This window comes from Carassius carassius, chromosome 7 (genome assembly GCF_963082965.1).
Source record: "Carassius carassius chromosome 7, fCarCar2.1, whole genome shotgun sequence".
Taxonomy (NCBI): domain Eukaryota; kingdom Metazoa; phylum Chordata; class Actinopteri; order Cypriniformes; family Cyprinidae; genus Carassius; species Carassius carassius.
Window position 1 is genome coordinate 18189317 of NC_081761.1, and position 26626 is coordinate 18215942.

The 26626-nt window shown below is 40.1% G+C and overlaps 1 protein-coding gene and 1 long non-coding RNA gene across 4 annotated transcripts in view; one reads left to right on the top strand and one right to left on the bottom strand.

Moving 5' to 3' along the window:
• Nucleotides 1-26626, top strand: part of LOC132143662 (uncharacterized) — a 939337-nt gene that overhangs the window by 156770 nt on the left and 755941 nt on the right. The window lies entirely within an intron of this gene.
• Nucleotides 1-26626, bottom strand: part of psip1a (PC4 and SFRS1 interacting protein 1a) — a 101909-nt gene that overhangs the window by 31210 nt on the left and 44073 nt on the right. The window contains exons 7-14 of one of the 3 annotated variants that reach the window (XM_059554080.1): nucleotides 25147-25209; nucleotides 24965-25043; nucleotides 24773-24866; nucleotides 21636-21685; nucleotides 21486-21556; nucleotides 21177-21278; nucleotides 20845-21043; nucleotides 19967-20403 (exon numbers count right to left, since the gene is read on the bottom strand). In XM_059554080.1, the coding sequence (XP_059410063.1) occupies nucleotides 20381-20403; nucleotides 20845-21043; nucleotides 21177-21278; nucleotides 21486-21556; nucleotides 21636-21685; nucleotides 24773-24866; nucleotides 24965-25043; nucleotides 25147-25209 (681 nt within the window). In that variant the 3' untranslated portion in view covers nucleotides 19967-20380. Of the gene's footprint in view, nucleotides 1-19966; nucleotides 20404-20777; nucleotides 21044-21176; nucleotides 21279-21485; nucleotides 21557-21635; nucleotides 21686-24772; nucleotides 24867-24964; nucleotides 25044-25146; nucleotides 25210-26626 lie in introns of those variants that run through there. The other 2 variants (XM_059554078.1, XM_059554079.1) reach the window with 2 other exon arrangements.

A 26626-nucleotide genomic window follows, 5' to 3' on the forward strand; every position in this document is an offset into this window, starting at 1 on the left:
CAGAGCAGATACAATAGGGTCCTCACACCATCGGTGCTCGGGCCCTAATGATAAATCACCTGTTATGTTTGTACTGGCTACTGTATACAGGCCACCAGGGCACCATACAGACTTTATTAAAGAGTTTGGTGATTTTACATCCGAGTTAGTTCTGGCTGCAGATAAAGTTTTAATAGTTGGTGATTTTAATATCCATGTTGATAATGAAAAAGATGCATTGGGATCAGCATTTATAGACATTCTGAACTCTATTGGTGTTAGACAACACGTTTCAGGACCTACTCAGTGTCGAAATCATACTCTAGATTTAATACTGTCACATGGAATTGATGTTGATAGTGTTGAAATTATTCAGCCAAGTGATGATATCTCAGATCATTATTTAGTTCTGTGCAAACTTCATATTGCCAAAATTGTAAATTCTACTTCTTGTTACAAGTATGGAAGAACCATCACTTCTACCACAAAAGACTGCTTTTTAAGTTATCTTCCTGATGTATCCAAATTCCTTAGCATATCCAAAACCTCAGAACTACTTGATGATGTAACAGAAACTATGGACTCTCTCTTTTCTAGCACTTTAAATAAAGTTGCTCCTTTACGCTTAAGGAAGGTTAAGGAAAACGGTTTGACACCATGGTACAATCAGCATACTCGCACCCTAAAGAGAGCAGCCCGAAAAATGGAGCGCAGCTGGAAGAAAACAAAACTAGAGGTATTTCGTATTGCTTGGCAGGAAAGTAACCTATCCTACAGAAAAGCATTAAAAACTGCTAGAACCGATTACTTTTCTTCTCTTTTAGAAGAAAACAAACATAACCCCAGGTATTTATTCAATACAGTGGCTAAATTAATGAAAAATAAAGCCTCAACAAGTGTTGACATTTCCCAACACCACAGCAGTAATGACTTTATGAACTACTTTACTTCTAAAATCGATACTATTAGAGATAAAATTGCAACCATTCAGCCGTCAGCTACAGTATCGCATCAGACAGTGCACTATAGACCCCCTGAGGAACAGTTCCACTCATTCTCTACTATAGGAGAGGAAGAATTGTATAAACTTGTTAAATCATCTAAACCAACAACATGTATGTTAGACCCTGTACCATCTAAGCTCCTAAAAGAGGTGCTTCCAGAAGTCATAGATCCTTTTCTGACCATTATTAATTCCTCATTGTCATTAGGATATGTCCCCAAAACCTTTAAACTGGCTGTTATTAAGCCTCTCATCAAAAAACCACAACTTGACCCCAGAGAACTAGTTAATTATAGACCAATCTCGAATATCCCTTTTCTGTCCAAGATACTAGAAAATGTATTATATTCCTTCTTAGAGAAAAATGGTATATGTGAGGATTTCCAGTCAGGATTTAGACCGTATCATACATATGATCTGTTACAAATGATCTGCTCTTATCATCTGATCGTGGGTGTATCTCTCTATTAGTTTTATTGGATCTTAGTGCTGCGTTTGACACAATTGACCAAAACATTCTTTTGCATAGACTAGAACGCTTTGTTGGCATTAATGGAAGTGCATCAGCATGGTTTAAATCATACTTATATGACCGCCATCAGTTCGTAGCAGTGAATGAAGATGTATCATATCGATCACAAGTGCAGTATGGAGTACCTCAAGGCTCAGTACTAGGGCCGCTACTCTTCACGCTTTATATGTTACCCTTGGGAGATATCATCAGGAAACATGGTGTTAGCTTTCACTGTTATGCTGATGGTTTCTGAAAAAACAGAGGTGTTAATTATAGGACCTAAAAACTCCGCTTGTAATAAACTAGAACACTGTCTAAGACTTGATGGTTGCTCTGTCAATTCTTTGTCATCAGTTAGGAACCTAGGTGTGCTATTTGATCGCAATCTTTCCTTAGAAAGCAGTATTTGAATGAGCTCCTATTACATTATAATCTTCTACGTCCAGTACGTTCTCAAAACTCAGGCAATTTGATACCTAGAATATCAAAATCAACTGCGGGCGGCAGATCCTTTTCCTATTTGGCGCCTAAACTCTGGAATAACCTACCTAACACTCTTGCAGTTTAAATCTAGATTAAAGACCCAGCTCTTTAACCTGGCTTACACATAACATACTAATATGCTTTTAATATCCAAATCCGTTAAAGGATTTTTAGGCTGCATTAATTAGGTAAACCGGAACCGGAAACACTTCCCATAACACCCTATGTACTTGCTACATCATTAGAAGAATGGCATCTACGCTAATATTTGTCTGTTTCTCTCTTATTCCGAGGTCACCGTAGCCACCAGATCCAGTCTGTATCCAGATCAGAGGGTTACTGCAGTCACCCGGATCCAGTACGTATCCAGACCAGATGGTCGATCAGCACCTAGAAAGGACCTCTACAGCCCTGAAAGACAGCGGAGACCAGGACAACTAAAGCCCCAGATACAGATCCCCTGTAAAGACCTTGTCTCAGAGGACCACCGGGACAAGACTACAGGAAACAGATGATTCTTCTGCACATTTCTGACTTTACTGCAGCCTGGAATTGAACTACTGGTTTCGTCTGGTCAGAGGAGAACTGGCCCCCCAACTGAACCTGGTTTCTCCCAAGGTTTTTTTCTCCATTCTGTCACCGATGGAGTTTCGGTTCCTTGCCGCTGTCACCTCTGGCTTGCTTAGTTGGGGTCACTTCATCTACAGCGATATCGTTGACTTGATTGCAAATAAATGCACAGACACTATTTAACTGAACAGAGATGACATCACTGAATTCAATGATGAACTGCCTTTAACTATCATTTTGCATTATTGACACACTGTTTTCCTAATGAATGTTGTTCAGTTGCTTTGACACAATGTATTTTGTTTAAAGCGCTATATAAATAAAGGTGACTTTGACTACAAGTGATATGTAACACATCTACAAGTGATGAATAGTTTACACTTTATATTAGGGGATGCAGAAAGATTTGTAAATGATTTATTCATGCGTTTACACATCATCTAAAACAGGTGTTGAACACTTTGTAGTGTGTACTAAGTACTGACTGGTGAGGGTATAGACAGCTGTCTTCTCTGACACACATGGAGTCTTTAACTCTGTGCACCTGATGTGAGCTTAAGTTGAAGGTAAAAGCGGTTGAGAGGTGCACTTCATCACTAGATCCACACACTCCACACAGAACATAAGTCTGTGCTCATGAGTGAAATGATTTAACACAACCTACTGGAATCACCTAAGGCATTTATAAATGTTTATCCACTTCAAAACAATGAATTACTCCTCTTAAAAATAGTGCTTTAGCATACCTGCATGTTTGTGCTTTTGAACACGGACCAGATAACAAATTCGCCAATAAATCATATACTGATCATTTACTAATGGTTTATTTGTTCATTATTAATGATTGTTTATTGAGATAATTATAAAAAACTAATTTGACAAATACTTCAATGATTTATAAGTGATAATGTATCAACTAATAACTTATAAACCATCTACTAATGATCAGTTTGATTTATTTTATGATTTTAACTTTTTTAAGATAAATTACTTGTGGTTGGGTTGAGGACCTGCCAAGTTGGCTAAAATTCTAATGTTGGCAATTTTATCTAGTAGGCAGGACAAAAATGTATATTGTTGACATGGCTTTGTTAGATATATTAGACATGACACAATTAAATGTAGTTAACAGGGCATTATTTTTTAGAGTTGGCATGGCAAAATTAGACCTAGTTAACCTGAAAAGATTTTCTCTATTAGGGATGGCAAAACTTTATCTAGTAGGAATAACACTTTTTTTTTGAAGTCTTGACTAAATTAATTCAAGTTCATACAACAAGATTACAACAAATCATATCAAACAAAAAATTAGATATTGTTGGAACAATGTAATTCAATTTCGTGGAAAACCTTTCCTTAATTTAATTAAGTTCGTTCAACAAATTTTTTTTTTGAGTGTAGACATGAATCTCTTCAATTATTATGTTTGGCACCATTTATTTAAAAGTACTATGTCAAATAAAGTGTTTTCTTCTAAACAATAACAAGTGCTTAAAGTGCTTAAATAATTAAGTGCTCAACGTGCTTAAAGAACTGAACTGCTAAACTGAAGATTAGAAGTGAAATCAAGGCTATTATCACTTTTTTCTGGGATGTAACTCGCATGTTCATTTGAAACCAACAGGCTAGTTAACGCTTTTTTTGTCTTCTGCCAGTTTTCTACACAGGGTGACCAGTGGCTGCGAAATTCTGAATGACAAATCATATTCTGGTATAAATGTGCACACACGTATATTTTAATCGCAGACACGGTCAGTCATAGACAACGGTGTGTCAGCTAATAGTTGCTCCCGGCTAGAGACCTGCACTCCCGCGGGAGTACCGCGGGACCCAGCGCCACCGAGTGCGGCGCGGGACAATATTTGATGGGTGAATGCGGATGCGGGCGGCAAGATATTATTGTGTGCGGGTTGCGGAAAAATAAAATTATTTGCGGGACTCCCGCAAAGTGGAAATATCTAACAAAATAAAATAACTAGAAACAAATAGACCTTTATTTATAATATGATACCATAGACAGCGTTGTGTAATTCGATTCCGAAATAGCGAGATATTTAAGGGTCAAGTTGGATGGATTAGAAGCACGTAGACCGGATGATGTCCTCCAGTGGTGTAAAAGACGCCGTCGCCATGTACTTTGCATTCCAGCTAGCGCAGGGCTTTCAGTATTTGTGGTCGCATACTGGAGCAGAGAAGGATTAAACTGAAGCTCTCAACAGTGAACGACATGATATTCCTGCATGGGCACAAGTAGTCGTACAGTTTTTTTTTTTTTGTAAATTCAGTTTATTTTTATTTATTTAGCTAAATATTAAAAATTTGTCTATTTTGTTATTGAGGAATAAGGATATTTTTTGTTAAATGTTTGAAGGAATTGCACAGGCCCCATAAACTACTTTTCCTTTGAACATGAAATAAATCCAGGTTTATTATTATTATATAATTTATTAGGCTATATAGCCTAATTATTATAGGTATATATTTTTTATTTACATTTCTTTTTTACTGTATTTCTATGTTCTATGTTCCTTGTTCATGTTCATACTTTTAATTAAACGGAAATAAAATGAAACATTTGTTTATTTTCCGTGTCTTTTTTACATTTATATTCAACAGGGGAGCATGTGAAAAAATAAAAGAGTAGCAGGCAGAATATGCAATGTATTAAAAAAAAACTGCTATACGTTTACCCGCGGGATTTTTCGGGCGGGAGCGGGAGAAAATAACACATTTTTTGCGGGAGCGGGACTGAAAAATCCCTCCCGTGCAGGTCTCTACTCCCAGCAACGTCGTGGTAAGTTTGAGTGCACAGGCAGCGGCTCTATGACCGGAGTCTGGTGCTGCGTTCCAGGCAGGTTTTTGAGCTCGTAAGTCACTATTTCAAACCTCGATTAATGATTTTGTACCATTCCAGGCAAGTCACGCCAAACTTTCTGAGTGCAAGGAAATTTAGCTAGATTATTAATTTCATTGCAACGTTACATTGTCCTAAAATCTATTTTTAACGTGTACCACGTGCATAAACACTGCATCCGTAGGCAGTGTTATCCGTAGGGGCTGTCACTGTTGTTTCGCGTGCTGTGTGACGTCAGAACTCGGAGTACATCGATCTAGTACGAGTTCACAGGTGGGAAGTCAAGGGTTTGACTGCCGTTCCAGTGCACTTTCACGGGTTTAAGGTTGGAAAAAGACGGGTTACGGGTTGCCTGGAACGCAACATAAATCATAGCCAGCAAGCACTTTCTTTCTAAGCTTCCTCGAGCAAATCATGCAGAAACAAGCCCAGTGCTGTCTGTTTTTGCACCAACTGCCAAAAAGCGCCATTTATTTTTGAGTCCTTTATCTATTGCTAGGAGTCTAGGACATCATCCCCAGGCTTTATAAATCTGCGCTCCATTTTTTTTTCTCCGACAACGCTAACGTGACATTGACGTATGGGCGTCAATCAAACTGTGTTGCAAGGACACGCCCTTCTCTGCTTCTGATAGGCTTGTAACGTTAGTTAAAGCTGCGTTCCTCTCATATGATTGGTAGAAGAAATAAATTGGCACGAAAATATTAAACTGCATGCGCAGGCTCTCAAATATTATTATATTTTTTTCCTCACGGCCACACGCCAGAGATCCGGCACGGTGCCGGAATACTTTAAGCCCTGCATATAGTCATTTTTTGTAAATGATTAGTTCATCATTAACTAATAATTTATAAATGACTTATAACAGAACGTTATTATAAAGTGTTACCAGTTTTAAGCCAATTATTTATATATTTTGCTGTAGTATGTCAGTAGGAAATATCAGTTTACAATTCCAAACAATCATTTTGCCATATTTAATAATAATCTAGTGAAATTTTTGAATGCATTCAGTGCATTCAAAAATCTCACTAGATTATTATTAACATTAATGGCAAAATGAATGTTTGGAAATTTAACTGATATTTTCTACTGACACACCGAGGCAAAATATAGAAATAACTGTCCGAACACCATTCTTTGGGGTGAAAATACTAACGTGGCTAAGACTTTTGCACAGTAGTGTATGTATAAATTACGTATAATTAAATTAAGCATATTTAAATAAGTATAATTAAAGTATGTGTTCATATGTGTTAAGGCCTAGATTTTCGCTGGAGGACACAGCTGCTGTGTGATGAGCGGTGAACGGAGTGAAAACTTTACAGTAGATGGAAACCGATTGCTCCCTCGTAACCTTTTGTAAACTGTATTTACGACAAAGAACTGCACAGATACAGATATTCTAACAATCTATCGATAAACACACCTTGTGTCCAAGACCTCAAACACCTTCTGTTTGAGTCCGCGCGAGCTGCTCTGCCACGGTCTGCGGACTGAAGAGCGCGCTGAAAGACGGGAAGGAGACAGATCTGACGCTGTTTTCATGTGAAATTTAAGAGGACCGACTCTGAGGCGATCGCAAATTTGTGTAGTTTATGGCTAATGCTAAAGCCACGCTAAAAAAGCCTAGCAACACACATGCTTTTTGTGTAGGCTACATTTCAGAGAACCAGGAAATATATTTCAATCGATCGCTTAGGCATTTAAGAGGCACCGAAATGAGGCACCGAAATCTGCGTTCTGATTCAGTTCAGTGCATACCGGTTCCATAGGTATATGTTCCATATTGACACTGGGTTTCGGTACCCTACCCTAGAGGAATTAGACTTTTGGAGAAAGAGTTAAAGTGTTCTCAATTAGCGGACGACACTAACAACAACAAAAAAAAGTTACCAAGACACTGAAAGCTATTGAATGCCTTAATATTTTCTCATCTGTATCCGGTTTATGTTAAAAAATTACAAATTTTAGTTATTTCCCTTGAAAACATGTAATTATTAAAAAACATACTTTGTATTCCAGTAAAGAAGACAGTAGATTATTTAGGTATTAAGATATGTAAGGATCAAAAGGAGAGAAGTCATTTAAACTTTCCATTAATAATTAGGTAAATTAAACAAAAATATAATTCATGGTTAATGAGAGATCTATCATTAAAAGGCAGAATATTATTATTCAAAACTGAAAGGTTGTCATGCTTAGTGTATACACTCACCTAAAGGATTATTAGGAACACCATACTAATACTGTGTTTGACCCCCTTTCGCCTTCAGAACTGCCTTAATTCTACATGGCATTGATTCAACAAGGTGCTGAAAGCATTCTTTAGAAATGTTGGCCCATATTGATAGGATAGCATCTTGCAGTTGATGGAGATTTGTGGGATGCACATCCAGGGCACGGAGCTCCCGTTCCACCACATCCCAAAGATGCTCTATTGGGTTGAGATCTGGTGACTGTGGGGGCCATTTTAGTACAGTGAACTCACTGTCATGTTCAAGAAACCAATTTGAAATGATTCGAGCTTTGTGACATGGTGCATTATCCTGCTGGAAGTAGCCATCAGATGATGGGTACATGTTGGTCATAAAGGGATGGACATGGTCAGAAACAATGCTCAGGTAGGCTGTGGTATTTAAACGATGCCCAATTGGCACTAAGGGGCCTAAAGTGTGCCAAGAAAACATTCCCCACACCATTACACAACCACCACCACCAGCCTGCACAGTGGTAACAAGGCATGATAGATCCATGTTCTCATTCTGTTTATGCCAAATTCTGACTCTACCATCTGAATGTCTCAACAGAAATCGACACTCATTAGATCAGTCAACATTTTTCCAGTCTTCAACTGGTGAACTCGTGCAAATTGTAGCCCCTTTTTCCTATTTGTAGTGGAGATGAGTGGTACCCGGTGGGGTCTTCTGCTGTTGTAGCCCATCCGCATCAAGGTTGTGCGTGTTGTGGCTTCACAAATGCTTTGCTGCATACCTCGGTTGTAACGAGTGGTTATTTCAGTCAAAGTTGCTCTTCTATCAGCTTGAATCAGTCGGCTTATTCTCCTCTGACCTCTAGCATCAACAAGGTATTTTCACCGACAGGACTGCTGCATACTGGATGTCTTTCCCTTTTCACACCATTCTTTGTAAACCCTAGAAATGGCTGTGCGTGAAAATCCCAGTAACTGAGCAGATTGTGAAATACTCAGACCGGCCCGTCTGGCACCAACAACCATGCCACGCTCAAAATTGCTTTAAATCAACTTTCTTTCCCATTCTGACATTCAGTTTGGAGTTCAGGAGATTGTCTTGACCAGGACCACACCCCTAAATGCATTGAAGCAACTGCCATGTGATTGGTTGATTCAATAATTGCATTAATGAGAAATTGAACAGGTGTTCCTAATAATCCTTTAGGTGAGTGTGTGTCTCCTGTATTAGACATTCCACAATCTGTTATAAAATAAGTGGATACTCTGTTGTTCAATTTCATCTGAAAGAACAGACTACATTATTTAAAAAGAACAGTTATATGTAACCCAGTTGAAGATGATGGTCTAAATGTACTCAACTTTAATACTGCTAATTGTGTATTTAAGAACAAATGGATGAAGAACTACTTGAACTCTAAAGACAACATTTGAAATATCAACACTGAATCAATTTTTGATAAGTTGGGGGGTATAATTTTTTTTTGAGGTGTCATTTTGATGTAAACAAGGTTCTGATAAAGCTTTCTTCTTTTCATAAATAGTTATTTATTTATTTATTTTTATTATTTTTATTATGTATGCTCCTTTTTAAGCATAACTTTTCTCCACACAACTCTGTGATTTGGAACAACAAATATATTAAGTTTAAAAATAAATCTTTATTTTATAGAAATTAGTACGACAACGGTATAATTTTGGTGAGGCAGTTATTTAAGAATAATGGACAGCTCTTTACTACAGTATTGCCTAAATGCAAACCTTTTTGGAACTCGATGTATAAACCGATTGAATGGAAAGAGGTCTGGAGTTTACCCAGTAAATACTGCCTCACTAATAAATTTAAAGAAAGAATTGAAACGGATATATAGAATTTTTTAATCCTTTTCTTTTTGGAACTCTTTAAGTCTTCCCCCATAGATTTTTTTTTTTTCATTCTGTTGTTTCCTTTGATGTTATTATGAATGTAATAGATAATAGTTGAATACACTGTGATCCTTTGTATATGTATGTAGGGCTGGGTGATATATCTAACAATATGATCATGCGCATCTAGTCAGTAAATCTGGTTCTGTGATTACCGCTAAATTGCCATCACCTGCTAATAATTGGAGCGGCATTTAATAGACAGAGCCATAGATCACTTACAAACTACACAATATCGCATTTATTATCGAAGGCAATTCATCTGGGATAATGAACACAATATTGCACAGCTTGTCAGTGATCTATGGCTCTGTCTATTAAGTGCCGCTCCATTTGAAAGCAGGTGAGCAGGAAAGCATCACCTTTTTTTTGACCTATTTGAAATAATATTGCACTGGTATTTTTGTGCCGTGGGGGTTTTATGACACAGACATGCACACTTTTTAGACCATCTCATTCTAGCGTTTAATGCTTAGAAGAACTGGTCTAGGAAGGATGCATCCTCACTAGGATATGTGATTTTGTTTTAGAAGCACCTACTATATCTTTATCAATTGAATCATTGGTTTTAGTGATTTGCTTATATATGTATTATATATAAGGCCATCCTTAAAATTTTTTTTAAAAAGGGTCGGTAGTTTCAATGTAAAAAAAAAAAAGTTTGGTGATGGTGATCACGTAGGTATGATTTTAAACAAATTAGCATATCGTAACGTCACTGACTGGGTCTTCAACCCGTGCCTTCGGGCGCATCATTGCGAACCTCATTTTGATTCAGGCTATATAGACCACAAACAAATTGAAATCTTTGTCAAAAACATGTTAATTGCATGAATTTCAGGTGAGAAGAAAAAAATGAGGTACTGTTATACTGTTTTACTTGCATCCACCGCTAGGTGCCAATGCAACCTACAAATGAGAGACAAGTGATTTGAGTGCAATGCCATTTGAGTGACAAGTGTTCATTGAATCGATTGTAAAATCGATTTAGCATGTCTAGATGCATTTTATACAGCAAATAACACCAAATATAGGTAAATCCGCGGACAACAGGCAGGACGAATGTAAAGATTCAATATATTTGTAAATACCAATATTTCTGATGATTTATTGCATTAAGTTACGTGTACAATGACAAACAGGAGTGCAACATTCTCGAAAAACAATAAGCAGAGTGGACTGCCATAACAATGCAAAACATTTACTGCAGGCTTCAACATGGCTGTGTTTACGATTAGAAATGTCAACAACAACAAAAAATCGCATACGGCGATTCTAGCCCGAATCAGTATCTGTATGCATGAGACTGTCTGAATACCGGCAGAATTCACATTTCTGTTGTAAAAAGAGAAACATTGTGCATAAGTATTATTTGCTGTTATGCATGTGTGTCCGAAGCTGCAGTTGCTGTGTGACGCATGTTCCAAAAAAAAAAAAAAAAAAAAAAGACGCACTCCGAGAGAAGGTCGTTAAAATCAATTTCCTATTTTCGTTTTCGAAACTTGGTTGGTCCAATCGATTCATGCAATAGATTTTCGAACATAAAGTGACAGTCGACACGGTCACGGTTTTAGACTAGACGGGAGAATAGGGATGGGTATCGTTAAGGTTTTAACGGTATTACTACTCTTACCGATACTGCTTAACGGTCCGGTACTTTAACGGTATTATTATCGGTACTTTGTGTTGTGTTACTTTGTGTTGTGTTAGGCATTTCTCTGTCTGCACATAATGCACTTTTGAAAGATGCTTTGACAGATAGCTTGTGTTTCCGCCCTTACATGCAAAAATTGTGTTGCACTTATGACAACAAGCGTTGTCTGCATCAACTCTAGTGAAGTATAACCACACTTTGGAACGTTTTGCTCTCTCCGCCATCGTCACTCTTTGTATTAAGCAGGAGTTTTCGTACTGTAAAGGGCCGCTCACATATCGCATCTAAAAACGCGTGGAAAACGCTAGGCACGCCGCTTTCTAATTTTTTTCCCCAAAGCCTTCGGGCACTTGTGCTCTCTCCATGAAGATGTGGAAATTTCAGCAATGAGCAAAGAGCAAACTCTCACCGTGGCAGAGGATCTCTTTTCTCGGTATGGAGTTGGATTCGGTCGAACAGACAGCACGCCTCACAGAGGAACGTGCGCGGTCGGTGCTAGCCTGCTTGGATACATTCAAGAGCAGGACAGCGGCCCCACTGAAACTCTTTCAGAGGCTCCTGGGGCATATGGTGGCCGCAGCGGCACTTACACCGCTCAGCCTATTACATATGAGACCGCTCCAGCACTGGCTTTATGGCCGAGTCCCAAGGTGGGCGTGGAAGCGCGGCACTCACCGGGTCCAAGTTACACCGGCCTGTCGCCCAACCCTCACTCTGTGGTCACTTCTTGCATTTCTCTGGGCAGGGGTGCCCCTAGAGCAGATCTCCAGGCATGCTGTGGTTTACACGGATGCCTCCACCACCGGCTGGGGGGCCTAGAGTTGTTAGCAGCGCACCTTGCCTTGAACCGTCTCAAAGGTTTCTTACGAGGCAAGCATGTGCTGGTCCGAATGGACAACACTGCGACTGTTGCGTACATCAACCCACAAGGTGGTCTGCGCTCTCGTTGCATGTCGCAACTCGCCCGCCACCTCCTCCTTTGGAGTCAGAAGGTTCTGAGGTCACTTCGTGCCATTCACATTCCAGGCCTGCTCAGTCGTACAGCCGGCAAGCTGTCTCGAGCAATGCTCCCGGGAGAATTACCCCTTCATCCCCTGACGGTCCAGCTGATTTGGAGGCGGTTCAGAGCCGCTAAGGTAGACCTGTTTGCTGCTCTAGAGACCTCTCACTGGTTTTTCTACTCCCTGACCGAGGGAACTCTCGGCACGGACGTACTGGCACACAGCTGGCCGCGGGACCTACGCAAGTATGCGTTTCCCCCAGTGAGCCTTCTCGCACAAACACTGTGCAAAGTCCGGGAGGACGAGGAGCAAGTCTTGCTAGTAGCGCCGTATTGGCCCACGCGGACCTGGTTCCCCGAACTAGTGCTCCTTGCGACAGCCCCTCCTTGGCCAATTCTTCTGACAAAGGATCTACTGACTCAGAGATGGGGTACCATTTGGCACTGCGTCCAGACCTTTGGAAACTCCAAGTCTGGTCCCTGGACGGGACGCGGAGGTTCTAGGTGACCTACCCCAAGAGGTAGCGAACACTATCACTTCGTCAAGAGCACCGTCTACGTAACACGCTTACGCCTTGAAGTGGAACCTGTTCGTCGAGTGGCGTTCTTCTTGCCGAGAAGACCCCCGAAGATGCCCGATTGCGGTCTAGAGTTTGGGCCGGCTGACTCCCAGGTAATTCTGAGGCCTCGGCCTGGCTACGTGCCCAAGGTTCCCACTACACCCTTCAAAGACCAAGTGGTGAACCTGCAAGCGCTGCCCCTGGAGGAGGCAGACCCAGCCCTGGCTTTGCTTTGTCCCGTCTGAGCATTAAGGTGCTACATAGACCGGACACAAAGCTTCAGGACCTCAGACCAGCTCTTTGTCTGTTACGGAGGCCTGCAGAAGGGGAGTGCCGTCTCTAAGCAGAGGATGGCCCACTGGATTGTGGATGCCATAACCCTGGCTTATCAGGCTCAGGATGTGCCCTTGCCGTTCAGGTTGCGAGCTCACTCAGCTAGAAGTGTTGCATCCTCCTGGGCGCTGGCTCGTGGCGCCTCATTGACAGATATTTGTAGAGCTGCGGTCTGGGCGACCCCTAACACGTTCGCTAGGTTCTATAGCCTTCGTGTAGAGCTGGTATCCTCCTGTGTTCTCACCTCAAACGGGTAGTGGCACTGAGAGGCCACGGTTAGTGTCGGCTTGCTTAAACTACTCCAGAGTGTCCGTACTGTAGACCCTGTTGAGATCCTCCATCACCCTAAGCAGCTGGATGCGGCGGAACGTCCGGCGCCAGGCCTTCATGATGTATCCGTGAGAACCATGGAAGGGTGGGTTCCATATTGAGACCCAAGCGGTACTCGTATGTGTATAGTCCACGGTATAGCCTTAGAGCCCGTGTTTCCCTGGCAGACTTCTGCCTTCCCAAGAGGGTTTTCATTCACCTCAAATTTCTCCGTATACTTCTGAACGGATACCCTCTCGCAGGACATCTATCTCAAACGCTGCAGAAGCAGAGCTGCTTAAATCATCAAAGACTCCACCCACCCCAGTAAACACCTTTTCACTTTGCTGCCATCTGGTAAGCGCTTCCGTAGCCTGATGGCAAAAACCGAGAGACTCAGGAGGAGTTTCGTCCCCCAGGCCATCAGGCTCCTAAACTCAAAAACACTTTATCAGTAAGATATTCATCATTCACTACCTCACATAGACACACTGACAGTGTCACCCTGTTTGCACATTTGCTTCTTTTACATTCCAGTGTATCTTAAGATTTAATACTACAGTGTAATGCACATATGCACATTGTACATCCCTGTATATCTTAATATTTAAACTACAGTTTACTTTCATGCACATTATTTTGCGTTATATATTTAATTATACAATATATACATCTTTTTTTTATATTTTATTCTTATATTTTTATTGTTTACTTTTATTTCATTCTTACATAGCTATATTTATGTATATTTTCATCTGTGTTGTTTTCTTTAATAATTGCACTGTCCATGGAGCGGACCTGACTCACATTTCACTGCTGGTTATATATGCTATATATAATTTTGTATGTGAGGAATAAAAACCTTGAATCTTGAATATGTGTATTTGCCTCCGAGACCTTCCGGAAGGATGGGGCTTCCGCAGCGTCCCGGTTCCAAGCGGACCGGGTACGTTTTCTCAGTGTTATCCAATCTCACCCAGTGAGGTAGTGCTTTGACAACGGTGAGTGGAGCTACTTGTTCTGAGCCCCGGCCTACACCTAATAGGGGCGCAGGCAGCTCGCACAGGGCGCTGGAAGGGGCAGCACCCATGGCGCTTTGAAGGATCCCATATTCGTCGGTCACCGACGTGGCGTCGAGAGTGACCGACTGAAAGGGAACGTCTCGGTTACGTATGGTAACCCTCGTTCCCCAAAGGAGGGAGCGGAGACGCCATGTCCCGTCGCCATGGTTGCTGTACCACCACTGAGCTGCCAGGTCCCGGGCTCGGCTCCTCAGCGAAATCTGGAATGCATTGCACCTGCTGCCTTCTTATACTCACGCAGTGATCAGCGGCAGCTGGATGCAATAATTGCATGCCAATGTGCATTGGCTCGTTTAGTTTACACTCGAAGTAGATTGGTCTATCGAAGCGATATCCCATATTCGTCGGTCACCGACGTGGCATCTCCGTTCCCTCCTTCAGGGAATGAAGGTTACCATACGTAACCGAGACGTTTTCATAGTGTTATGTGTCTGCGTGTGCCGCGCTCGTTGTGGTGTGTGTTTGTGACTGACAGCCTCCGCGGCGCGCATGAGAGATCTCGCAGATTTCACAGACAAACGTCTTAATATGATCGCACATTAGAAATGTTTGGTGAGATAAAATGTGCACAACAACATTATTAAGCAAAAATACATAGTACATAAATTTTTTTCCCCTCCAGTACCGAAAGCAGAACCGATACCGTCAGATCCTACTGATACTACGGTCTTTCATAATTTAGCCCTGGGGCCATTTTAATACCGGGTTTCGGTACCCATCCTTACGGGAAAAGGGATGGGAAAAGATCTGGGCACAGTTTTTCCAGAACTTTGTGCCAAGTTAAAGCGGTGTCGAGCTGTTTTAATGAATTTTTTAGATGTATTATGGTGCCCGAACCCATATGACTTTGAACAGTGACCGCAAACATTTTGTTTACTGCAGCCGCAGCCATCATTACCAAGCACGAACAGTTGACTCTGACAGTGAACGAGAGTTTGAGATGAAGCGAACGCACAGGTCAGAGTGTGACATCCGTGTAAACATAGATGACGTCAGTTTTTTTTTTTTTTTTTTAAGAAAGAACATTTACATTTACATTTAATCATTTAGCAGACGCTTTTATCCAAAGCGACTTACAAATGAGAACAATAGAAGCAGTCAGGTCAACAAGAGAACAACTACAGTATACAAGTGCCATGACAAGTCTCAATTAGTCTAGTATAGAACGCATAGCCAGGTTTTTTTTTTCTTCTTCTTTTTTTTATAAATGAAAAGACAAGAAAAGGAAAAGTGCTAGTGTTAGTTGGTTAAGTGCAGGCGAAAAAGACGAGTCTTTAGATGTTTCTTGAAAATGAGTAAAGACTCAGCTGTACGAACTGAGATTGGGAGGTCATTCCACCAGCTGGGCACATTCCAGGAAAAGGTCCGTGAGAGTGATTTTGAACTTCTTTGGGATGGCACCACAAGGCGTCGTTCACTTGCAGAGCGCAAACTTCTGGAGGGCACATAAGATTTAACCAGTGAGTTTAGGTAAGTTGGTGCCGTGCCAGTGGTCGTCTTGTAGGCAAGCATCAGTACCTTGAATTTGATGCGAGCGGCTACTGGTAGCCAGTGTACCTGATGAGGAGAGGAGTAACGTGAGCTTTTTTCGGCTCATTGAAGACAACCCTCACTGCTGCATTCTGGATTAACTGCAGAGGCTTGACAGTACATGCAGGAAGGCCCGCCAGGAGAGCATTACAATAGTCCAGTCTGGAGAGAACAAGAGCTTGGACAAGAAGTTGGGTTGCTTGCTCTGACAGGAAGGGTCTAATCTTCCTAATGTTGTATAAGGCAAACCTGCAGGACAGGGTCGTTGCAGCAATGTGGTCTGTGAAGCTTAACTGATCCATCACAACTCCTAGGTTTCTGGCTGTCCTAGAAGGAGTAATGGTTGATGAGCCCAGCTATATAGAGAAGTTGTGATGAAGCAATGGGTTAGCTGGAATCACCAGGAGTTCTGTCTTCGTAAGGTTAAGCTGAAGGTGATGGTCATTCATCCAGCTAGAAATAACACTCTAGCTGTGCGAGCAGCTACCGTCGGGTCATCTGGCTGGAATGAGAAGTATAGTTGGGTGTCATCAGCGTAGCAGTGATAAGAAAAGCCATGCTTCTGAATGACAGATCCTAATGATGTCATGTAGATGGAGAAGAGAAGTGGTCAAAGTACTGAGCCTTGAAGAACCCCAGTAGCAAGGTGGTGTGACTTTGAAACATCACCCCTCCAAGACACACTGAAGGATCTGTCAGAGAGGTAGGACTTAACCCACAGGAGTGCAGTTCCAGAGATGCCCATCTTTCTGAGGGTGGACAGGAGAATCTGGTGATTAACAGTGTCAAAAGCAGCAGACAGGTCCAGTAAGATGAGTACCGAGGATTTTGAAGCTGCTCTTGCTAGTCGCAGGGCTTCAGTAACCGAGAGCAGAGCAGTCTCAGTTAAGTGGCCAATTTTGAAGCCAGATTGGTTGCTGTCCAGGAGGTTGTTCTGTACAAGGAACATAGAAAGCTGGTTGAAAACAGCTCGCTCAAGCGTCTTTGCAATGAATGGAAGAAGGGATACCGTTCTGTAGTTTTCAAAAAGCACTGGATTTAGAGATGGTTTCTTGAGCAGTGGGCTTATCTGAGCCTGCTTGAATGCTGAGGGAAATGTTCCAGAGTGAAGAGAGGAGTTGATAATGTGAGTAAGCGAAGGTATGACTGAAGAAGAGATCGCTTGAAGGAGGTGAGTGGGGATTGGATCCTTGGGATTGGGCAAAAGTTGTCCAAGCAAGATGTTAAAGTGGAGCAAAGAGTGTCCGTAGCGCTGTTCGTGTCCAGAGCAGAAAACTGAGAGAGTGCAGGAAGTGAGGATGAAACCACAGAAAATAGGCGAGATGGAGAGAGTGAGCGTAGGTTCCGTCGAAAGGTGACCTGCGTTGGAGTGTGAGGCACTTCAGGAGTAAGTGCTAGGTTAGCAGTAATGAGGAAGTGGTCTGAGGTGTGCAGTGGAGCAACTGAAGAGTTGTCCACAGAGCAACAGCGTGTGTAGATGAGGTCCAGTTGGTTGCCTGATTTGTGAGTCGCTGTAGTAGACACTAGCTTGAGATCAAATGAGGTGAGCAGAGTTTTGAAGTCAGCAGCCTGGGGCTTATCTAGGTGGATGTTGAAGTCACCAAGCAGTACCAGAGGAGTACCATCTTCAGGAAAGTTTGATAGCAGCACATCCAACTCCTCCAAGAAGTTTCCCAATTGACCTGGGGGACGATAAATTACCACAAAGTGGATTTTAACAGGGTGGGTTACAGTAATGGCATGTGATTCAAATGAACCAGTACCTGTAAGTGATGGCTGAAGATCAAGTTTCCATTATTTTGATATAAGGAGACCTGTACCTCCACCCCTCCCAGTGGTACGAGGAGTGTGGGAACAAGTGAAATTAGTGGAGAGGGCTGCAGGGGTGGCAGTATCTTCAGGTTTGATCCAAGTCTCTGTCAGTGCCATGAGGTTGAGAATGAGTAGCAATAGAAGAAATGAAGTCTGCTTTGTTAACTGCAGACTGGCAGTTCCAGAGACCAACTGGAATAGAGAGCGTAGTAGTAGAGGTCAGAGGGACAGGCCGTAGGTTTGTCAGACAGGCCTTCCTACATAGCGTGCTCTCCGAGTGTTAGTAGTGATAGTAGAGATCTGAAAGCACATAGTGACTACAAGTGTAAGAGATACTTGAGAACAAGGTATACAAAAAGTAAAGAAAGAGGAGAAAAGCAATACTCAAGTGCCCTGTCGGTGTCCTTGCTCGGTGGAGTCGGGCAGGTAGAGTCGATTGTCTTTACACTGGGCAGTCCCGTAAAACCAAGCGCCACTTTCAGCACGTATTTACCAGGGTAAGACATACACAATTTAAACCAAAAACTTTCCTAGCAATGACGATCACACAGTAGTCTAATGAGAAAACGACACAAAACACTCACAAGCAGCTGTCCTTCTCTGTTGCTCGACTGTTTCTTCTGACAAGTGCTTTCAAAACAGCTAATTAAGTACTTTCACTGGCTTTGGCCGCGCCTCACTATTTAGCAGATCGAAACTGTGCAGTCCCGCGATAGGCAAACGCAAAACCAAGCGCCACTTTCAGCACGTATTTACCAGGGTAAGACACACACAATTTAAACCAAAAACTTTCCTAGCAATGACGATCACACAGTAGTCTAAGGAGAAAACGACACAAAACACTCACAAGCTGCTGTCCTTCTCTGTTGCTTGACTGTTTCTTCTGAAACTTAGCCGTCGATGGAATGTAGGCCTAGGCAATTTATATATAATTTTACAATACTTACTAAAATGGCCTAATATATATATATATATATATATATATATATATATATATATATTAGGGGTAGCACGGTTCAACTTTTTCACGATTCAGTTTGTTTCACGGTTTTAGAGTAACGGTTTTCGGTACAGTTCGGTATGTGCTATATTTATTGAAAAACTATACTTTCTAATAAAAAAAAGAAGAAGAAGATATGCTATCCAACTACAAGCAACAACACAAATAAATACAATAGAGTAAAGATACAAACAATAAACAGTGATTTTCAGGTTTTTTTTTTTTTTTTTAGGCAGGTCTAGCATAAGTTTTTAGGAACAGAAATTGAATCATGTAATCAAATGTAAAACAGCATTGCATATTGGACTGTATAAATTAAAAATTATTCTTTATTAAAGTTATAAAAGCTTTTTAATTAAGAGCAGTGAGTGATTTCTTTGTTGTTGCTGTTCGATTAATATAAAGACTGTCACTTTAAGAGAATGCACTGATACAGTAGGCCTATGTTCAGCCGGCTATGTCTGCTGTAGAATACTTACCAAACGGGCATTTTGACATAATTTTTGTGTGAATTTGTTTATTTAAACACAATACTTCAGAGAGAGCTTAATATTTGCGCGTTCTGAGGCGCAGGTTTGCGTGCTTTGGGTGAGCGCATTCACAAATCTTCTCACTGCGCGCGAGCTGCTTTTGGCAGTGTGGGTAGGTGCCAAATCCTGCTGGAAAATGAAATCAGCATCTTCAAAAAGCTGGTCAGCAGAAGGAAGCATGGAGTGCTCCAAGATTTCTTGGTAAATGGGTGCAGTGACTTTGGTTTTCAAAAAACACAATGGATCAACACCAGAAGATGACATTGCACCCCAAATCATCACAGACTAGTGTTGTCACGGTACCAGAATTTCAGTATTCGGTACAGATACTGGTCCATATGGAGATTTGTTTTGATTAATTTATGCTAACTTTGACAAATTCCATGACTGTCCATATTAAAATGTAAGTTTCATTTTCATGACTGGGTTTTGAGATTCCGTCCACGTTTTCTACTTTGTAGAAATCATAGCGCTGTATGCATCAAGAATCGGTTTGACTGGGTACTCTGTACCACCGGTACTTAAAGAAACCTGGTACCGTGACATTTTAATTTTTTTAGTACCGACTTGGTACCGAAGTACCGGGTCTTTTGACAAAACTATCACAGACGGTGGAAACTTAACACTGGACTTCAAGCAATTTGGGCTATGAGCTTCTCCACCCTTCCTCCAGACTCAAGGACCTCGGTTTACAAATGAAATAAAAAACTTGCTATCATCTGAATAAAGGACTTTGGACCAATGGCAACAGTCCATTTCTTCTTCCCCTTAGCCCAGGTAAGATGCCTCTGACATTGTCTGTGGTACAGGAGTGGCTTAACAAGAGGAATACGACAACTGTAGCCAAATTCCTTGACACTTCTGTGTGTGGTGGCTCTTGATGCCTTGCCCCCAGCCTCAGTGCATTCCTTGTGAAGTTCTCTAAAATTCTTGAATCCAGTTTGCTTGACAATCCTCATAAGGCTGCGGTTCTCTCGGTTGGTTGTGCATCTTTTTCTTCCACACTTTTTCATTCCACTCAACTTTCTGTTAACATGCTTGGATACAGACCTCTGTGAACAGCCAGCTTATTGGCAATACATTTTTGTGACTTGTGAATTGTCACAATTAAAAGAACCAAAGACTTAGATTACTTCAGTCTGTGTGCAATTAATTTATTTAATACATGAGTTTCACAATTTGAGTTAAATTACTGAAATAAATGAACTTTTCCTTGACATTCTAATTTATTGAGAAGCACCTGTATGTGTTTACCACACTCAGTGCTCTCATGAAAGTGATTTGAGTTTGATGAAAGCAGAAAGGGTTATCTCCAAGAAATCCAAAGCTGGCCCATGCATCTCTCACACGCACTTAAGAAGCTTCTTGGCACAAACAGTTTCATATTTTAACATCCATGATGCATATGATTGAATTTTTGTATTACCTTCATATATATGTAATGCCAAAATGTAAGCTGAAGAAAAACAAGCAAGTGGCAGTCAGTTTTTTACCTTTCTGTTCTTTGGTCTGTTCTGTGTTTTTTAGCACTCCCCTCTTGGCCTCTTCAAACTGTCTCTGTTCAGTCAGACTTTTATTGAGCACTTGACTGAGCACTGACTCTCCTTCTCCCATTAAAAACATGCTTTTAAACTTATTATAAAGCATTGTGGCTTTGTCCATCACATCCTGGCTTGCTTTGAACCGACGGATCTGTAAAGACAATATAAAACTATGATTCAAAACTCTATTTATTGTTTTATTTTATTTTTTACAATTCAGTTTTCAATTCTAATTTACAAACATGACTTTTGTCCAATGTTGCTCAAAAATGTTTTAATTATACCTTTTTAAGAGTAGCTATGAGTTCACAGTGTCTCTGAAGATGTTGAGTAGTAACATGCAATGAATTCAACTCATCCAATGCAACTAAACATTTCTTCACATCCTAAGAATGGAGAGAGTGAAGATTTACTTACAGCATAGTTACATAAGCAAGAAGGTTAATACATTACTTTCAAAAGGAGCATTAGCAAATTGTTATACAGACAACATCAATATCAGTCTGTAGGTGTCAGCTGACATTACAGAAATTAGGTTTAAAAGCTATATACAATAATGAAGGGAAAAAAATATAATTTGAGACTGGACTTACAAGGTTATCAATCTTCAAAGATGTTTTAATATCCCCATGCAACTTCTGCAGTCTGGACTCTGCAGAAATGTCTTTATTTGAAGAATAACAACAAATAGTTAATTAGGTGACTATGTAGACTGCATAGCACTTCACTATTTATTGTCTTACCCTTTCTCTTGTCTCCTTTTCTGTCATCTCTCTTCCCATCTTTTCCTAATCTGCAGAAAAGAATATATATATATATATATATATATATATATATATATATATATATATATATATATATATATATGGTTAGTATTATTTCTTTTCGTAAAGATTTGTGTTCCTGTGGCTCAGTGGTAGAGCATTGCGTTAACAGTGCAAAAAGTTGTGGGTTAAAAATGTTAGCCTGATTGCACTGTAAGTCACTTTGGATAAAGGAGTCTGCTAAATGCAAAAATTTAATTTAATTTAAAGATTTAGTGCATGAAATCATGTTTTGCTTTGCTATTTGAAGAATGAAGTGGCTAAATTATTGATGTGGTTAATTAATCAATACAGTGACTGAATTAAATAAAAAAAATAAAACCTCAAAAGGTGTTGGCATTTCCCAACAGCACAGCAGCAATTACTTTATTAACTACTTATCACAGATCCTCTTCTGACTATTATTAATTTGTCAGTCATTAGGATATGTCCCCAAAACCTTCAAACTGGCTGTTATTAAGCCTCTCATCAAAAAAATACAACTAGACCCCAAAGAACTAGTTAATTACATGTCAATTTTGAATCTTCCTTTTCTATCTAAGATACTAGAAAAGGCAGTATTCCTCACAATTATATTCCTTCTTAGAGAAAAATGGTATCTGAGTATTTCCAGTCAGGATTTAGACCTTATCATAGTGCTGAGACTGCTCTCCTTAGAGTTACAAATGACCTGCTCTTATCATCTGATCGTGGTTGTATCTCTCTCTTAGTACTGTGTTCGACACTATTGACCGCAACATTTGTTCTCAACATTTGATCTCTTGAATAGACTAGAAATCTTTGCTGGCATTAATGGAAGTGCATTAGCATGATTCAAATCGTACTTATCTGACTGCCATCAATCCATTGCAGTTAATAAAGAGGTATCATATCGAATAGAAGTGCAGTATGGAGTACCTAAAGGCTCAGTACTATGGCCATTACTTTTCAGGCTTTACATGTTACCCTTGGGAGATATCATCAGGAAGCACGGTGTTAGCTTTCACTGTTATGCTGATGATACTGAGCTCTATATTTCTTCGCAGCCTGGAGAAACATACCAATTTGAAAAATTAAAGCTGCAAGCAGCTATGAAAGGGCCCTGTCACCCGGACTCACCGTCACCCAATGGCTGTTGGGAAACAGCGAACAATAGGCAATATGCTTTTAAAGTGATTAATGTTGGATAAATGCATCAAATTCACTTATTTGTGCCAAACTTCCTGCTGCCATTTGGTGGTGCTATGACTATAACTGGATATTGACATGTAGATGTCTTCAGACCAGGACTCTTACCAAACGTGAAGTTTGGGGCAGATTGGACATTGCATGTTTAAGTTAGTGTTAAACAAGTAATTTCCTGTTGCCAGCAGGTGGCGCTATAATTATAATTGAACATTGACCTTTAGTTATGCTCAGGCCAGGACTCTTATAAAACTGTGAATTCTGGGGCAGATTGGGAATTGTATGCATGAGTTACAACAACTTCCTGTTTCATAATATTAATAGCATGCTTTTGGCACTAAGTGTTGCTAGCATGTTTAAGAATATTTCTAGCATGTTTAGCACACAATGGCATATTTTACTGTGTTGCTAATAGTGCATACCAGTGTAAAACATGTCACTTCCTGTTGCCAGTAGGTGGCGCTATAACTATAACCATGTAGATGTCTTCAGGCCAGGACTCTAATCATACAGATCGGACATTACTTGCTTGAGTTACAGCAACTTCCTGTTTCACTGCATTAGTAGCATGCTTTAACACTGAGCTAAGTGTTGCTAACATGGTTTAGCATGATTCAAGAATTTTACCAGCCATTAAAATTTGATAAACCGTTGTGGAGATACAGCATTACGTCTGTTTTTGAAAGCGCTACGTAAAATTTGTTTGAGCATTTAGCCATAGACTCCCAGAGCGGAAGAATAATAATAATAAAGAATAATAATAATAAATATAGCTGCAAGCAGCAATTACGGGGCCAAGCACTCCAGCGGAATAATGATGAACTGGAATAATGATGAACAAAATTCTATGCAAATATATATATATAGTGTGCATGTGTACAAGTATGTCTGTGTAAAATGAAGCTGTTGGTCACTGCAATGTCCAGGAAGTGCTGGAAAATTGTCCCTCACTTTTGACAGATCCATCACACCAATGTAGAGAAGCAGACCTACGTACTTATTTATATGGGAGGCCGTTTGAGACGAAACACTTGCAATACACATTGAAAACTTGCGATACACTTTGAAACACTTGTATGTATGTATGCGCAAGTGATTCTAATGTACGTGCTCGTATTTCACAAATAAAATATGCCAAAGCTACGCTGAAATACAGATTCAGATGCAGTTTAGCATCATGCCATCAAAATTGTTTCATCTATCCATATGAAATGCGTAACTCTGGCCAGCAAGACTGGTCTTTAGAGCTTAGTCTTTTTTTGGCCAATATGTTAAAAAATAATAAGCTAACAAATTTTTTATATATCTTCTGAGCTAAACTGTGCAGGTAACCTCACATTATGGTTGTCATAACACAAACTAAGTTTGGTTTCAATATGCTGCAGCATTGTGGAGACATAGTCACAGAACATATTGCTATAATGACCCGGTCCTGCAGATTTGACTTATACAACAATAGGAAGATTAGACCCTTCCTGTCAGAGCAAGCCACACAACTTCTTTGTCAAGCTCTTGTTCTCCAGACTGGACTATTGTAATGCCCCCCTTGGCGGGCCATGTATTATCAAGCCCCTGCAACTGATCCAGAATATAACAGCGAGGGTTGTCTTCAATGAGCCAAAAAAAAACTCACGTTACTCCTCTCCTCATCAGGTTACACTGGCTACCAATAGACGCTCACATCAAATTCAAGGTACCGATGCTTGCCTACAAGACGACCCCTGGGACCAATATACTTAAACTCACTAGTTCAAACTTAAGTGACCACCAGAAGCTTGCGTTCTGCAAGTGAACTTTTTGCAAGTGAACTTTACTTTTTACAAAGAGACAAAATGACAAAAAGATCCATCTGTAATATTTTTTAAACAAACATTTGTAAATTATCACCTAACCTCAATGTCTCCTTTGAAGCTCGTTGTTGCAGAATCAGTGATTTCTCCATTTTAGGTTTCCTTCCTCTGCGCTTAAGTAATGGTACTGGTCCACCTATTTAAGAAAAAAGACAAACAGCACACATATTTATATATGCGTTGCTTCATTAAAAATAAGAAAACATCTACAGAGTTTGAAAGGGTAATCTGCACCTGCTGATAATAAATCTAACCCAGGAGCACTTGAAGTGGGGCTTGAGTTTTCTGTATCAGAGTCTCGTTCAGCTTCAATCTGTTAAAACCAAATCAAATATTTAATTTATGGCAGTTACAGTATGTTATTGGTCATGTAACCTAATCACAAGGACCATCAGCAAAGTGCACAGAGTGATTACCTTTCTCTTCCTTCCTCTTTTATCTTTGGCAGAGACATTTGTGGTATCTTTCTGTGATAGGTCCTGGGGAACACAAAATAAATTATAAAATATATATGACAAGATCCATTTCTCTATGAGGTTCAGGTCTGGTGAGTTTGCTGGCCAGTCAAGCACACCAACAACATGTTCATTTAACTTTTGGTGCTTCTGGCAGTGTGGGCAGGTTAAGTATTGAGTATATCTACAGTAAATGAACATACTTCCACCAGAAGGCCAACAATTCACTATTTTTTATTTTATTTTAAATTGTATTGGTCTTATGAAGTATTCTAATTTGTTGAGATAGTCAATTGGTATTTTTTTTTCGAAATTTGAGCCAAAATTGATTTTGTAGCCTAGTGAACCAAACTGAGAGACCATCTTGAAAGCTCAGGAAACCATTGCAGGTGTTTTGAGTTGATTAGCTGATTGACATGTCACCATATTCACATTTTTTGATATAGTGAATTGGTGGGTTTTTGTTAAATGTGAGCCAAAATCATCACAATTAAAATAGCCAATGACTTAAACTACTTAAGTCTGTATGCATTGAATTTACTTAATACACAAGTTTCACAATTTGAGTTAAATTACTGAAATAAATGTACTTTTCCACGACATTATAATTTATTGAGATGCAACTGTATAGATTAAGATGAACTTGTAATACTGAAAATGAATTTTAGTTCAGGATACCCACAGAATTGGTTTCAATCAGACATTGTTGGTTTAATAATCCAAGTGAATTCAATTAAGTAATGATAAAAAAATAAAAATATTAATAATAAAATCATTTACGTTCTCAATTATATGAATAGTCATCAGATCAAACACACTGTTAATAAATATCGGTTGATTTTATCTTCAGATTTTTAAATGAAGTTTTTAAATACCCTCCGATGTTCTCTAACAAGAGATCTCAAAATCAGGCAAAATTTCATACTATTTTGATCATACGTTTTATGTGGAAAAAAAATGTATATGTAAAAAATAAAAATAAAATACACACATACAAGGTTGTTTTCTATGTTGGAATCATAGTCTACATGTTCTTCTGTACTATGTAAAAACTTTACATGCTTTACCTTCCACACATGTTCTACTAAAATTGTTATTTACTTAATTGACCATGTCCATTGATGCAGGTTGGGAAAACATCAAAATCACGGAGTATGAGAGTGAACATTAATCAGTCATGATGGAGGAATGGAATGGAGGACCAGTCCCATGGACAGGAAGAAGAACTGGAGCTGGCGGAGCAGGAGGCCAGGGTGAAGCCGGCAGAGCAGGAAGCCAGGATGGAGCCAGCAGAGCTGAAGAGCACCAGGGCAGAGCTGTAGACCACCACAGCTGAGCAGACAGGACTTAAGATCCCCATGGCGGAGTAGATTACCATTTATTCATGATTTTTCATTTTGCTGACACTTTTATCCAAAGTGACTTACAATTGTTATATATG